The sequence below is a fragment of the Hippocampus zosterae genome, unplaced genomic scaffold (assembly GCF_025434085.1).
Source record: "Hippocampus zosterae strain Florida unplaced genomic scaffold, ASM2543408v3 HiC_scaffold_181, whole genome shotgun sequence".
Classification (NCBI taxonomy): Eukaryota; Metazoa; Chordata; class Actinopteri; order Syngnathiformes; family Syngnathidae; genus Hippocampus; species Hippocampus zosterae.
Window position 1 is genome coordinate 12,682 of NW_026262801.1, and position 14,966 is coordinate 27,647.

At 50.7% G+C, this 14,966-nt stretch overlaps 1 protein-coding gene across 1 annotated transcript; it reads left to right on the top strand.

Moving 5' to 3' along the window:
- The first annotated feature begins 9,968 nt into the window (after positions 1-9,968).
- Positions 9,969-10,883, top strand: LOC127594522 (uncharacterized protein y4eC-like). Its single transcript, XM_052056372.1, has one exon. It carries the CDS (start codon positions 9,969-9,971, stop codon positions 10,881-10,883), a length of 915 nt encoding a protein of 304 aa, XP_051912332.1.
- The last annotated feature ends 4,083 nt before the right edge of the window (positions 10,884-14,966 follow it).

Consider the following 14,966-nt stretch of genomic DNA (forward strand, 5'->3'; position numbering starts at 1 on the left):
TGGGGGTTCCAGTAACCAAAACCGGAGTCGGCGGGGTTAATGCCACCACAAGCGGCGTCTTTTTGCAGAATCAGGCCGATGCCCATAAAGGCCCGCCCGTCACAGTTCTGGGTTCCAATCAGCTTGTCACCAAAGTGGTTATTGATGCTCTCTTTCAGCTGAATGGTTTTGGTTTCCACCAGGTCCAGCAACTTATAGCGCCCGGAGTTTTTGACCATTTCTTCGCGGTTATACATCTGGGTTCCGGCAATATGGCCCCAGAGGTATTTCGCCTCACTGGTGGCGTCTTGCGGGGTCAGGTCCGCATCGTCGTAGGCGGTAAAGTCTTTCACCGTGGAGTTGGGTTTATCCAGCAGTCCTACCGTGATATCGGTACTGATATCGCTCTGATACTTGATCAGGTTTTTGTCCTGCAGGTATTCCCAGAGGGGGTGATCCACCTTCAGTTCGTTAACCAGCTCTTTGTCCAGTTCGGACATGCTGGCCAGAAACAAGTCTTCGGTGTCTTCGGTTCCCGCAAACAGGGGGAGGTCGTAACGTCGTGGATGACCGGGTACGGCTGCCATTGTTTTCACCAGTGCCTGGCTCAAACGCTGCCCGCTGCCCGCTGCCCGCCTCCCGAAAAAACCCGCTCTTATCTTTTACGGGTAACGGAAAGCGGACAGCGGGCAGCGATCTATTAACGCCCCAGTGTCTGCTCTGCCCGCCTCATGGCCGCCTCGTAAGGGTCCAGCCCGTTGGCCTGTTCCTTACGGCTGCGCCCATCGGCGCGGCCCGGTGGCATGGTGGCCAGCTTCTGCAGCTTTTCCAGTTCGGCCTTGGCCTTGTTCAGCTCTGCCAGGGTGTTCTGGCCATTGTGGGCCAGTGTGCTTAACCCTTCATAGGTGGCCAGTCGATACGCCATTTCCACCGGCAGGTTAAACCCGCTGATGTACTTGATCATGGCATCCTGATGGTCCGCCAGGTCTGGGTGGTTGCGGTAGGCTTCGGCAAATTCAGCGTCCAGCTTCTGTTTCATCGCTGCCTGCTGTTGCTGCTGCCTGAGTGATTTCGCCTCATTGGCGGCAGCTTGCCGGGCCTCCTGCTGGCTCTGGTTGCGGAGCCATTTCACCAGATCCTCCTGGCTGTCAAAGTTGGGGATGGTATCGGCGCTCTCTTTAAAGAAAACGTCAATCCCCGCCTCGTCCGCCAGCTGGCTGATAACGGCTACCGGGTCATTCTGAAAGGTTCTGGCCCGGTCCGTTAGCTGTTTGAGCTGTTCAGTATCAAAACCGTACTGGTCCTGTAGCGTTTTGCGTTCAGTCGCCAGTTTGTCAAAAGATTGCTTGAGCCCCCGCTCCATATCTTTGTAGATATCCATTAACAGGGACTTGCCTTGCGTCGGCAGGTTCTCAAACTCTGCCCGGCGCTCTTTTGGCCAGCTGTCCGGTGGGGTTAACGACTGCTGATCAGACGCATCAGCGGGGGGAGTGCTGTCACCAGTGGTCTGGCCGCTTGTTCCGTCGTGTTCTCCAGTGGCGGGGGTATCGGTGGTGTCCGTGGCGGGAGTGCTGGCGCTGTCGGTAACAGCCGCTTGTTCCGTGGACAGGGCAGAATCCCCGCTGGCAGGCTTGCCAGTGGCTCTTGCTTTCTCGGCCCGTTCAAAGGCCGCCTCGATCATGCTCTGGGGTCTGGCAGTCGGTTCAGCAGTGGTGGTATTGGTGTATTCTGTTACGGTGTCTGTGGAAGCAGAGGCCAGGTCAGAAGAATCCCCGGAGGTATTGGAGGGCTCCGGGGAAATACCATTTTCACTGTTGTTATCGAACGCCATGCAAAGTCTCAGAAGTCAACGATCAGCAAAAGAGCAATACCCATAACCTTTAGGTAAAACAGGTATCGTCCTTCAGAGTAGTAAACGGCAATCGACTGTCAATAGTGAAGTGGGTTTTTATAACCGTTTTTTGGCCGTTATGCATAGCAAAGTGGGGTTTTGTATACAGATAGAAACGTCATGTATGGATAAGTGGGTTTTTTATCAGCCAAAAAAAACGGACTCTACCAGGGGGAGCGGCAGCGTCCGTTAGCTAGATGCATTCACAAGAAGTGAGTAAAAGACCAAATTAACCTCATTCATGTACGTCTTAATTAAAAGACCGTTGAAGTATAGCCGATTACACCACTTTTGAGCGGTGGGTGTCGGGCGACCACAACACCAGCCTTACCCCATTACGCACATCAAAATGAAACCAGCTTACATCGTCTTCTAAAAAGGTAATGTAAGGGAACAGCGGCTTGTTATGGATAACGGCGGTTCTGGCTTGCTCTGCGGATACCGCTTTGAATTTGCAATCCATCGCCCGCCCAAAGGTGTGCTGGCTGGTTGGGCTGAACTCCGGGGCATCGGGGGTACGCAGGCCGGACTGCTCAAAATGACCGCCCCAGTACCAGTCGTTAATGGTGCAGGGGCCGAAGGTATCCCGCAGGGTGTCCAGGGTAATCAGTACCCGCTCATCAATCAGCTCCATGCACTGATCCCCCCGCAGCCGGTAAAGATCCGGCGGAACCAGTTCATAAGGCTGAAAGTATCGGGGTATATACATTAGTTTTCTTCAATATCAATGGATTCGGTCAATATCCGCAGAATCGGCATATTGGCCCGCTTGCGGACAGTAACCGTGTGCTGCACTTCACTTTTGATGGGCATACAGCGAATGTCCATCACTGATTGATCGGGCCGCTGATAGACCAGTACCCCCAGCTGATTCTGGCGGCAGTTGTCGATAGCCGCCCGCATGGTGTCCGCTTTCATATCGCCGTGGTGGGTATTGCAGGCGGTGAGGAGCAGAAAAAGAACGCCGCCCGCCGCCCGCTTCCCGCTGTCCGTAAAAGCTGTTTTTTTATTCATGGTGGTTTCAATACTGGAGTTTTCAACTATTTTAGAGGTTTCCCCGCTTATGTGGGGGTTAGTGAAAAAACGGATGCACACTGTAGAAAAAACTTCCGGTTTCCCTGCTTTAGTGGGGGTTAGTGGGTATGGATGCTTTCACGGTCTCGGCAGAAGACGGTTTCCCTGATTCGTTGGGGGTTACACCTCGTTCCCATGCTCAGCGTGGGAATGCTTACTCCCCAGCTTGGGTTCTAACTGCCGGTTGGAGAGAATGGACATGGCTAACCGAAAATCCAGCGACTTCTTACCCAGCCCAAGGTTACATTGGGCGCATTGCGCTATCAGATTGTTTTCATCATTAATCTGCTGCTCAGTCAGCCCCGCCGCCAGGCAATCATCAACACTGAAGATATGCCCAACATGCAGTCCTCGATTGTCCGTTTCACTGGCATGAATACCGCAAATTTCGCACCGTTGATTGGCCCGCTCTAACACTTTATTTCTCAGTTTTGCCGATATGAGTTTATGCACCGTACTGGTTGATCGGACTTCTTTACCCGTTTCTGTTTTTGGTGCGTTGTATTGAAAGGTATTGCATACCAGGCACCGTACAACATCCTGCCCGTTTGTTGGGGTGATATAGCCTCTGGTAGAACTGCATCCTTCTTTTTTGCAGGGTGTTCGTAAATCTAAAATCATGCTTAAACCTCGTTCCCATGCTCTGCGTGGGAATGCCTATTCCCTATTCCCTCAAAACTCATCAGGCTCTCTCTCCCCGCTCTACAAACCACTCAACCGCCCGGCATAACATCGCGTCTTTGAACCAGTCCTCAATCTCCCGCATCAAATAACGGTCAAGATAAAAAACCGGCCCCAGGTAATGATGCCATTCCATAAATACCCGGCGTCCGTCCAGAAGCCGCAGTTTATAAGCGGGAGAAAAACCGCAGACAAAACCCCGAACATCGCCGGAATCGAAATACAGGCAAGGCATTAAAAACGCCTCCCGTTGCCCGCTTGCCGCTGCCCGAAAAAGCCGCTTTTATCTTTTACGGGTAGCGGGCAGCGGGAGGCGGACAGCGATCTTTTAACGGGTAACATTCACCGCAGCCCCCAGCTGATTCGGGTTCGTCATCTGCGCCGGATTCGGCAACGAGGGCGGCATCCCTTGAGGCATTCCCGGCGGCATACCGGGCGCGGGCGCCGCTGGCTGGGCCGGTGGAATCATAAACTCCCGGGCGGCCTGCAAAATGCCATTCACATTACGGATATCCATCTGGGTCAGCACTTCACGGAACAACAGCAGGCTGGCTTTCGGCCCCATGTTGTTGCCCACCATACCCACTGCTTCGATCAGCATCTTCTGACGAACCGGGCTGATCGCCGATGCCCCGCCGCCGGGCTCGATCTTGATGTTGAACCGGCCCATAAACGCCTCCCGCCCGTAATGCATCAGGGCATCGGTTCCGTCAGCCAGTACCACACGAATTGAGGACCCGTCAGGGGCAAAGGTGCGTAGATACGCCAGATGAATTTGCGCCAACTGCTCCAGGAAGGAGAACAGCTTGTTCCGCTTGCGGTTAACGCGAGCCTGGCCAATCATCATCTGGTTTTCAGACTCGGTGGCCGTTTCAGTACCACCAAACGGGGTTTCCGCAACACCGGAATTTTTACGAACAATGTCTTCTGACAGGGTGGCGGCATTCAGCAGGCTATCGGGAATATTGCTGGTCTGAATGTCTTTAAAGATCCGGCTTAAATCCTCCCCGTCCTGCACATCCATCCCCAGCGCCGCCAGTGACTGTTTGCCATTAATGGCGTCGTCTACCTGGCTCTGGTCTACCTTGTTTTTGTCGTACAGCCAGATCCGCTTTTGCTCCCGGCTCAGGTTGGCAAAGCGGGTATGCATCATATCGCTTTCCAGCGCCGGGTTGCGGATATGCTCGACCTGGCTCACTCCATAGGGGTGGTCACTGGCTGGAATAGGAATATACGTGGCAAACGGGGAGTCTTGCGGGTTATCAAATTCAACCGGGAACTGAACCTGCTTCAGCCGGATAAAGGTTTCTGCCGCTTCCGATGGCTGATCTTTGCTGTGGGCCTGCCTATCTTTTTTATCGCTGGTTTCCAGAAAGGTGACTAACTCCCGGGTCATCCGGTCCCAGACAATAATCAGTTTAACGCTGTCTTCCATAAAGTAATCGGTCCCGCCGGGTCCCCGCTCGCCCTGCAGGGTTTTTATTTCGTAAGAGCCGCCTTTCAGCTCTTTGGGCAACCCGGCAAACCGTGGGTCTGCTTTCAGCTCCGACAATCGGACAATTCTTTCAAAGCCCAGCCAGTGCGATTCATCCAGACTGGTGCAGGTACTGGAGCATAAAAACTCAAGGGGGCTGATCCGTTCGTCTACCATGCCTTCCCATAGGGTGATGGTTTCCATTTGAGGTTTATAGACCGGTTCACCGTTTTTATCGGTTTTCGGTTCCAGTAGCCCGTCTTTCTCCAGCAGGACCGGAATTCGCGCCGTTTCAACTTGTTCATCCAGCACTTTCCACCATGAAAAGGAAATACCATGGCCAACCAGCAGGGCGTCCAGCTTGATCCGGTCCAGCCGTTCCGCCCCGCCAATCAGGCCGCTGTTTTTCATGCTGTCGTATAACGCCTGCTCAACCACCGATTCATTATTGGTATCAATGTTGTCCAGCGGTCGATCATAGGCCGTTGCCCTGGCAGTAACCCCAATGTCGTCCATTTCCAGATAGCCCATGGTCTGCTCGATATTACGAAACACCAGCCCCAGCCGTACCCGGTCGCCATTGGGCAGGGTAATGATCCGGTTTTCGTCCCCATCGTTCAGAATGACCTGTTCAGCATCCGAGTGGAGCTTGCAGTAATGCTGCCAGAGTTGTTCAAAGGGTTCCCGCCGGTCCCTGGCGGCTTCAATACGCTTGCGCCAGGTGTCGTTTGTGATGTTCATAACAAACCTTTAAAACATGGAAACTTGCTGGGTTTCATTAGCAAACCGTTCACTAGCCAGATGGTGATAAATCGCGTCGATCTCGCAGCCGACAAAATCACAACCGTAATAGTAAGCCGCTATGGCAGAGCTGCCGCTGCCAAGATGACTGTCAAAAATTTTTTGCCCGGGTTTTGCGTAGTTTTTCAGAATCCACTGGTAGAGTTTGACGGGTTTTTGTGTTGGGTGAATTCTGTATTCTTTGTTTTTCATATCGCCCTGTAACATACCGTTCCAGCGATAACGGTATTTTCTAACCGGAGTGGTAAAGCTGGTCCATGCCAGTTCACAATCAGCAAAATCCCCAGAATTGTCTTTATCCCAAACTAACCAACAGGGACTACTGTGTAAGTCATTCACAAAATAGTTACCTCCCCAGATAATTTGATTTTGAGATATACGGGATAATTCAGTAAAAAATTCCGATTCAGGGGGCCGCCGATCATCAAACCCCCGGTAAACTTTGGGATTGATAATCTTTTGTCGCCTATCGTGACCGAAGCACTCCCCCCCCTACGGACGTACCAACATTAATACCATAGGGCGGATCAACCACCGCCAGATCAAAATACTTATCTGGTGTCTCCCGCATGTAATCCATGCAATCCCTATTAAACAGCTGGATCATACCCAGCGCCTTGTCAGCCAGCGGTTCGCGGTATTGATAACGGGATCATCCACCATTCGGGGAAATACGGCGGTCTGCTTCTGAACCAGCCCCAGATTATGGCGATGATACATAATGGTGCTTTTATCCAGCCGCAGTATCTCGGACATTTGACGAACGGATTTCCCATCCCGGTGCAGTTTAAGGATCTTCTCCCGGGTTGTGGCACTGCTTTTGTAGGGGGTTCTCATCGAATAACGCTCCCGGCCTGTTTGCGGCGGTCAATACGCTCAAAGTGTTTTTTGAAAATGGTGGGCAGTTTGGGTTCCGGTTCCGGCTTGGCTTCCAGCGGTTCCGCTTCAGGAATATGGACCATTAAGGTCTGCAACAGGGCATCGGCCAGGTTGGTGGACTCAATGCCGCGCTTTTTCAGGTCCGCCTTGCTCTCCACAAAGATAACATTATTGCGCTCGCTGAATTGCGGGGCGGTCAGTTGTCGTTTCAGGCCCGGCAGGTCCAGCAGTTTGCAGCGGGGGTTGGCTACCCATTTTCTGCCGTATTTGTGCCACATCTCATCCCTCCGCCGGTTGTACCGTTTTTTATCCAGCGCCCCCATACCCGAGTTGTAATGCACCACTTTGACTTTCAACTGTGGGTGTTCCCGATAGTAGCGGGTCAGGTATTCCATGGCGCCCCGGCCTACCCCGTTGGAATCCCCGATGATATAACGGGCATTGAACAGCTCTTGCGCGTCAATGGCTCGTTCTGCCGCTTCCAGGGTGACAACTTCAGGATCTTCTTTCGGTAGCCATTCCTGACCATCCAGCATGTTAAAGCCCTTGCGAACCGCCATCCCGTGTTTGTCACTGGTGAGGCCGAAGTCCAGCCCGATCACCGGCCATTCGTTCAGGCTGTCGGCGTCGGTTCCCCGTTGCTGGGCAGTCTCTACCCAGTGGGTTTTGATGATGCTGAACAGGGCCGAGCGGGGTTTCTGGCCCTTGACCCTGACTCTGAAATAATCAGCGTCTTCATCCCCGTCGCATTCCGCCAGTATGTTCTGCCAGTAGGTAGGCGACACAAAGCCATTTAACGACAGCTGATGCACTTCCCCCGCCATATCCCGCCAGGGGAGGTGATAGGTTTCTTTACGGTTGGACTGGCGGCAATCCAGGGTATGCACTGCGTAGCGGTCTGTCCGCTCCATATCATCGGCAAACCAGCCATCGGGGCGTGTCGGGTTGCCCGGCGCCAGCAGTCTGGCCCCTTCTTCCGATAGCGCCCCTTCCAGCGTCTTCCGTATGGTGTCATCCACCCCGCTGGCCTCTTCAATCACCACCAGAATGCCGCCGGTAGCGGGGTTCTCCAGTTCATCACCAAAGATACTGGCCAGCTGCCCGTCGGCATCGTCATCGTCCAACGCATGAGCCCCTTGCAGGGCTTCGGGCTTTTCGGGTCTGGCGGTACGGGCGACAGCGTTCCAGTCCCCATAGTCGGGATTGGTGTGAATGATGGAGCTGCCCTGTATCTCCCAGTCGTCCGCGATGATCGGCCAGGCATCCCGCAGCCGCCGGAACAGTTTGCGGATCTCGGACCAGAGCCGCCCCGTCAGTTGATTACTGGAGGGCGCCGTACAGAGGGTATGGCTGAACATGTGGGTTATCAGCATCCAGAGGATACCAACCGACAGTAACCGGGTTTTGCCCAACCCGTGACCGGAGGGGATTAACACTTGCCGCTTGGGGTTGCCTGCATCGCACTGGTAAAACTGGTACAGCTCAACCGGAGCATCGGCCAGATCCAGCAACGCTGCCGCCTGATAGGGCATGACCTTGGTACGCAGTGCCTCTACTGCAAAACAGATCGGGTCCAACCGCCACCGCTGCAGCATCCACGACAACTGGCCAATAGCCCGTTCCTCATCCGGCAGTTGTTGTATGACCCTACCCGCGCCCTTATGCCAGTACCACGCCAGCGCCTCATCGTATTCCATGGGGCGACAGCGGGGATGGTGGCGGGGTTGCCAGCTAGTGTTCTTCATGGAGTGAGCAATAGACAATCAGAATGCCATTGGTGATGGTATCCAGACCGATGTTGAAGATCTCTTCATCAATCCGTAAAGAGCCTGTCAAAAAGTGATTGGTCAGGTTTTCCAACTTCTCTTTCACAGATTGATAGCGATCTTCCGGAGATTCATTGAAAAATTCAGCCAGATCATCGTCAAGCTCATCATCAGTCATAGTGGATTCCCGTTTTTTCAAAATTTTTCCTGCCAAGGTATATATAATGGCGTGGGTGCGGCCCGGGGGGGTGGCCCCCCTCGGCTTGCGCGGGCTGCGGCTGGCTGGGCTGATGATCACAATGGTTCGTCATCGTCTGCCAGGTCATCCAATAGCAGGCAGCCTTGAGGGGTGAAATAGGGCTGTTTATCGGCTCCCCCTGATTTGTAGTCAGTCGCTCCCCCGTCTGCATCCCCTGTATTAATAAGCCTTTCGCCAGTGTCGCCAGTACTGCGGGACACATCCGGGGCTTGACTGCGTTGAGGGAGTCTCGCTAGTGCTTCCGCTAATACGTTTCTACTGGCTGATTCTTTGTCATTATCTTTGGTGGCCACTTGGGACCATATCTTGATAACGTCGTTACCCTGGCCAGCTTGGATCATATCGCTGACTATCATTGCAGCGGTCTGGGTTGCTGCTTCCTCCAGATCCTCCCCATTCACCTGATCGGGATAGCGGATCTGCCCAGCATGAGCCAGGCCCCGAGTAATGGCGGTATTAATCAGCCGCCTTGCCTGACTGACGCCGCCTTGTGGTCTGCCTGCGCCCATCCTGGCGCCGCCATGACTCGACATTGTTCTATATCTCCACTGTTTTGCCTGCCTGCCGATGCTCTCCAGCCAATAACCGGGAGACTCCAGCAGCCTGCCGCCCATCGGCGGCTTGAATTCTCTTGATTCCCACCCACAACCGCCCGTTTACCTGTTTATAGTTCATTTTATGGATATGAAAACCTATAAGTTGAGAATAGTTATAAAAGTTTGTCCCATGCTGTCCCATCAATGTCCCATGATTGTCCCATCAATAGATTAATGGTTATTTCCTCTCTATCCCTTTATTACCAATGCTTTATGAATATATAGATATAGATATAAAGGTAATGTCCCAAATGTCCCACGTTTTTTAGGGGTCGTATAGTAAAAACTTTTAGGCAACCAATAGGCCAATGAATGCATAGATAGATATAAATTTGTGTATATATACCCCTGAAAGGTTGGGACATTTGGGACGGTGGGACATTTGATATAACTATTTGATAAAAAAGGACTTTCTTTTGTATGGGTCTGGGACAATGCTGTCCCTTTTGTCCCATCTTATGGAAATGAAATCCAAAAAAAATGTTGACTTAGGATTAATTGGCGCTTAAAGTTCGATCCATGGATTTGATATCCATATGCAACTTCAATGCATTCGAGAGTAAATATCATGGCTAAAGCATTTAAAGCGAAAACTGTAAAAACTGACATCTACCAGGAAGTAACCGACCGCATCATTGAGGTCATGGAAAAAGGCAAACTGCCCTGGCTCAAGCCTTGGAACGATGCAGGCAAGGGCGACGCCATCATCCAGCTGCCATACAACGCAGTCAGCGGCAAAAACTACAGCGGAGTAAATACCCTGCTGTTATTCATCCGCTCAATGGAAATGAATTTCAGCTCTAATGCCTGGCTGACTTTCAAACAGGCACAAGAATTAGGCGGCAATATTCGCAAGGGCGAAAAGGGAACCATGATCACCTACTGGAGCAAGTTCTCAGTTAAGGAAGAGATCAACGGAGAAGAGACAGAAAAAAATATCCCGTTTGTGAAAAAGTACATCGTTTTTAACTTTGAGCAGTGCGAAAACATCAACCCTGAAAAATTCCAAGAGCTGAAGCCAATGGAAAGACCAGAAGGCTTTGAAGATCTGGAGAGCTTTGTAAATGCAACCGGCGCAATTATCCGCCATGGTGGAAACAGAGCTTGCTACCTGCCAGGCAAAGAACGCGATTTTATTATGATGCCCAGAGTAGAGCAGTTTAACGAAACAGAGGGATATTACAGCACCCTGTTACATGAGCTGACACACTGGAGTGGGGCAAAATGGCGGTGCGACCGTGACCTTACAGGCCGGTTCGGTTCCGAGAGCTACGCCATGGAAGAGCTAATAGCAGAAATGGGTAGCGCCTTTGTTTCTGCCCAGTTTGGGATCAACTGCGAACTACAGCACGCGAGCTACTTGCAGAGCTGGTTGAAGGTACTGAAGGAAGACAAAAAAGCCATCTTTACCGCCGCCGCAAAAGCCCAGGAAGCCGCCAACTACTTAAACGGCTTCAGCCAGGAAGAAATCAAGGCAGCGTAAACCAACATACAGCAGGCTGAATAAACCAGCCTGCTTTAAAGACCGAATCAAACAAGGAATTAAATCAATGAACACCATTGCCAAATACAATGACCTGATCAGAAAGTCATTTCTAAACCCAGCCATTAAACGACAGCTGGATATGGAAGGATGCCGCTATCAAGTCACCATGACAGCAAACGCGCATCATTCCATCAAGGATAAAATCGGTTTACAGCATACCATCAGCACATTTAATAATTTCAGTGAAGATAACGACCCATACGGGGAGCATGATTTTATTAACTTCACCTTTGAAGGCCATGAAGTTATCGGCAAATTCTCCTACTACGACGAGAATTTAGAATACGGTTCAGAAGACCCGGAAGACCTGACAAAAACAACGCGAGTATTTAGCGTCATGCTCGCCAGTGATTACTAAACCTTATTAAAACTCTTAATGCTGGCGGTATACCTGCCAGCATTCCGGGATAAAAGACCATGGAAAAGCATAAAGAAACCATTTTAGAGCAATTAATTATCTCACTGGAAAGCCTGCAAAGTTTAGAGGACAGTGATATTGCAGTTATTCACCAGATGGACACTTCAGAAAATTTGGAGAAATGCACCCAGCAATTAATCCGCTTAATGAAGCAGCTGGAAATATACCGGTCAAATGATCTGGTAGGAACCATAACCCCCATTGGTATGATTACTGGCATTCGCAAAAATGGCTGGAATCAGATATCAGAATACAAAATCAATAACCAATGGATGAAGGCCAGGGAGTACCGCCAGGCCATCAGCGAAAAGGTTATGATAGAAACCATAGAAGCCCGTTAAGTATTAGCCAGCATTCTGGCAGCCTCCCAAAGCTGCCAGAATAACAACAAACAGAAAGGCAGAACCATGGAACAACAACCGACAAAGCAAACCAGGAACCGACAGCAGAATACGCCGTTAGCCTACCGGGTAAAGAGACTGGGGCTGTCCCTGAAAGAGCTGGAAAAAATAACCGGGGAGCCATACGGCAACCTGAAGAATTGGAACCAGGGCAGACGCAGAACGCCCAAGGTGATATTCCGTATGCTGGCAGCCTGGCGGCTGCTGCACTGGGGTAACTTCTGATTGTCTCCAGCACAAAATAAGATTACTATTTTCAGTCCGGGATGGGGGCCGAATAACCCGTCAGGCCAATAAGCCCCGCGCTACTCGAAGCGATTGAAGCATCCCGGACAAATTGAAAAAGCAGGCATCAAGCCTGCTTTTTTTGTAACTCCAAACGGTCCATAACCTTTCGGGCCTTGGCATAGCCGATAGACTCCAGCCGCATCAGACTATTTAAACTCATGTTGTCATCGTAGCCTGGCGCATTGCTGGCGATCTTCTCAGCAACAACAGCAAACAACTCATCTTGTGGATCATCAACCATAACCGGATCAACAACCGAGCAATCATAAGCCCGCTGTTCTGCCATCATATCAACTGGTTCTGTCATTTCCGGCAATGGTTCCAGCCCTTGCGCCATGGTGGTTTTAGTCGGCAATGGTTCCTTATTATCAGCAACCGGTTCTGATGCTTTCAGCAATGCCAAAAAAACCCAGCAAGCCCCGGCAACAGCATCTATCAACAATGCCAGCAACAGCCAGGCAAACAACCGTATCTGATCATCGGCCAGACCAAAGAAAACCCCGAGGCCAGCAAAGCTACTATCAGCAACGCTGGCCAATGGCTCCCCCTGTAGCTGTCTCTGCTGTCCCCGTAAATCATCAATCCTGGCTTGTGTCTCTAATGCTCTTTCCCGGTATCCGCTGGCAACATCCCGCCGGGCCGAATCGGTTAACAATGCAATCTCATCATCGAGCTGTTCAAACTGCTGCCGGATCTGCTGCCCCTGCCAGGACTGCTGCCGTTGTTGCTGTTCTGACTTTTCCAGAAAACCAACCGAGGCCCCGACAGAAACAGCAAACAGCAACGCCGCCAGCACCCCGGCAGCCAGCGCCGCAAAATAAAGCCGATCCCGATAAAAGACAACGGCCAGCACTAACAATAAGAACTTGCAGCCCTCCAACGCAAAGCCAGCAAGCCCCATTAAAAAACTGGTCCAGCTATCCTGTGGTAATTCGCTCCAGAGAATAACCGTAAATACGGTAGTAATCGCGCTCAATATCAAACCAAAAAAACGCAGGCAAAACAAAACACCATAAGAAATGCCAAAAGACATAACTAATAATCCTTTTCAAATTGAAGGTTGAAAGGTCTGTAAAACTTACTCGAAAAAATTCCGGTAAATATGATAACAACGAGGCCGGTTAGAAAACTGGCTGTTTCTGAAACTGGCCCGTTTATCCAAACGATATTTACCCGTACTTTTATTCAACTCGCCCAACTCAATGCCGTTGGTTTCTTCAAGAATCCGCAGCACTGTACTTTTAGGATGAGCCCCACACAATTCATCAAGCGACTTGGGTAGAATCATAATAAACTTATCATTCTGATACCCTAAAACCCGATTAGGAATTTTGGCAACGTACTCATTAACATTAATAAAGCAACCAATATTGGTTAGCACCTGATGTTTAAAATACTCAACCGTTCTTTCCGCTTCCGATTTATGAGCCTCCATATTCTCCAGCCATAAATTACGCACCGTAAAAATAGCATCATCAATCAATGGCGGGGCAATATCCAGAATCTTAACCGCACTGGAACACAAACCAGCAGCGCCAATAATGGCCAATCGGTTTAACATACGAATACCTTCACTTGGTAGCTGGGGTATATCGTCCATTAACTTCTGTTTATAGTCCTCTACACCAATCTTTAATTCATCCGAGAAAATCTGTAAGCCTTTCTCCTGAATCTGTGACAATATCCAACTGACAAAAGCAGGCCCGGCAGTACCATAATAACGACTGCAATTATCTTTAAACTCGGCAACAAACCGAGCCCGGTCATTCAGTGCAGCCAATTCAGGATCATATACGACCCCAGTGCCAGTAGTATCACACCTAATATCAGGCATCCGGTGACGAATACCGCCTTTTTGTTCCTGGCCCGCTTGTCTAAGTACTTGCTCAATGGTCAGCTCTCCCGTTGAAATCAATAATGTATGCCAGGTAGGCTGACGCCTGACACCGCCTTCAGAAACCGATCGGCCTTTAGGAATACCGCCGGTTAACAGATAGATAGCCTCGCTGATATCTTCCGGGCGTGTCCCGCCGATCTCATCAAGACACAAACAAATGTCATTATGCAGCTGGGCGTATGCCTCCAATCCAGAAATGGTAGACTTCCATTTTCTAATACTGGTCCGCTCTGCCATATTCTGCGGATCTGAGGCATCACCCCACACACTGGCAGCTGATTGGGCAATGGCTGTTTTACCCGTCGAGGTATCGCCGCAAAAATGAAAACCGCCGCTTTCTCCCTTGGCCAGCTTGTTAAACGGTCCGGCCAATGCTGCCAGAATGCCAAACAATAACAGCGGGTTTCTTTTGGTCTTGTCGGCTACATGAATCTGCCACTCTTTCAACGTACCTTTATAAGTCAAAGAGCGTGCATCCTGCAGCAAGGTAGGCTGATAAAACACCTCCGGCACGTTGTTGTTATTGGCCGATGCTCGCAAAATCACTTCAGGCAAAACAAAAACCGGAGGATTAGTCCCTTCAAACCAGCCAATTTTTTCAGCAATCCAGCCCGTATTGCTGCACCATTTAGCCATCTGATCAATGTACCGGTTAACCATCTTTTCCTTACCGGCAATCAATGGCATACCCAGCGCCCGTAACTGTTTACCCAATATCCCGCCAACATCCGATAACAGCGCAGTAGGAAAAGTCAGGGTCATTTCCAGCTGATCATAATTAAAGAACTTAACGACCAGGGAATATTCCTTATGCAAATTCTTAGCCCTGGCATAAACCCAGATTGGCGCCTGAGCAATAATCTCCCCCGCTTCCGTATCAGAGCCGCCGATATGCAAATCCCCGGTTACATGACTAATCGTGTAGTAACTGCCAGTATCTGGCCAAGGCAGATTATTGGGATCATACAGCGGCTTGTCTGGCTGAAAGGCTGACTCGGTAATATGGCAGGTTCGCA

Coding starts and splice junctions, on each gene's coding strand:
- LOC127594522 (XM_052056372.1), top strand. CDS start 9,969: ATGGCTAAAGCATTTAAAGCGAAAACTGTAAAAACTGACATCTACCAG.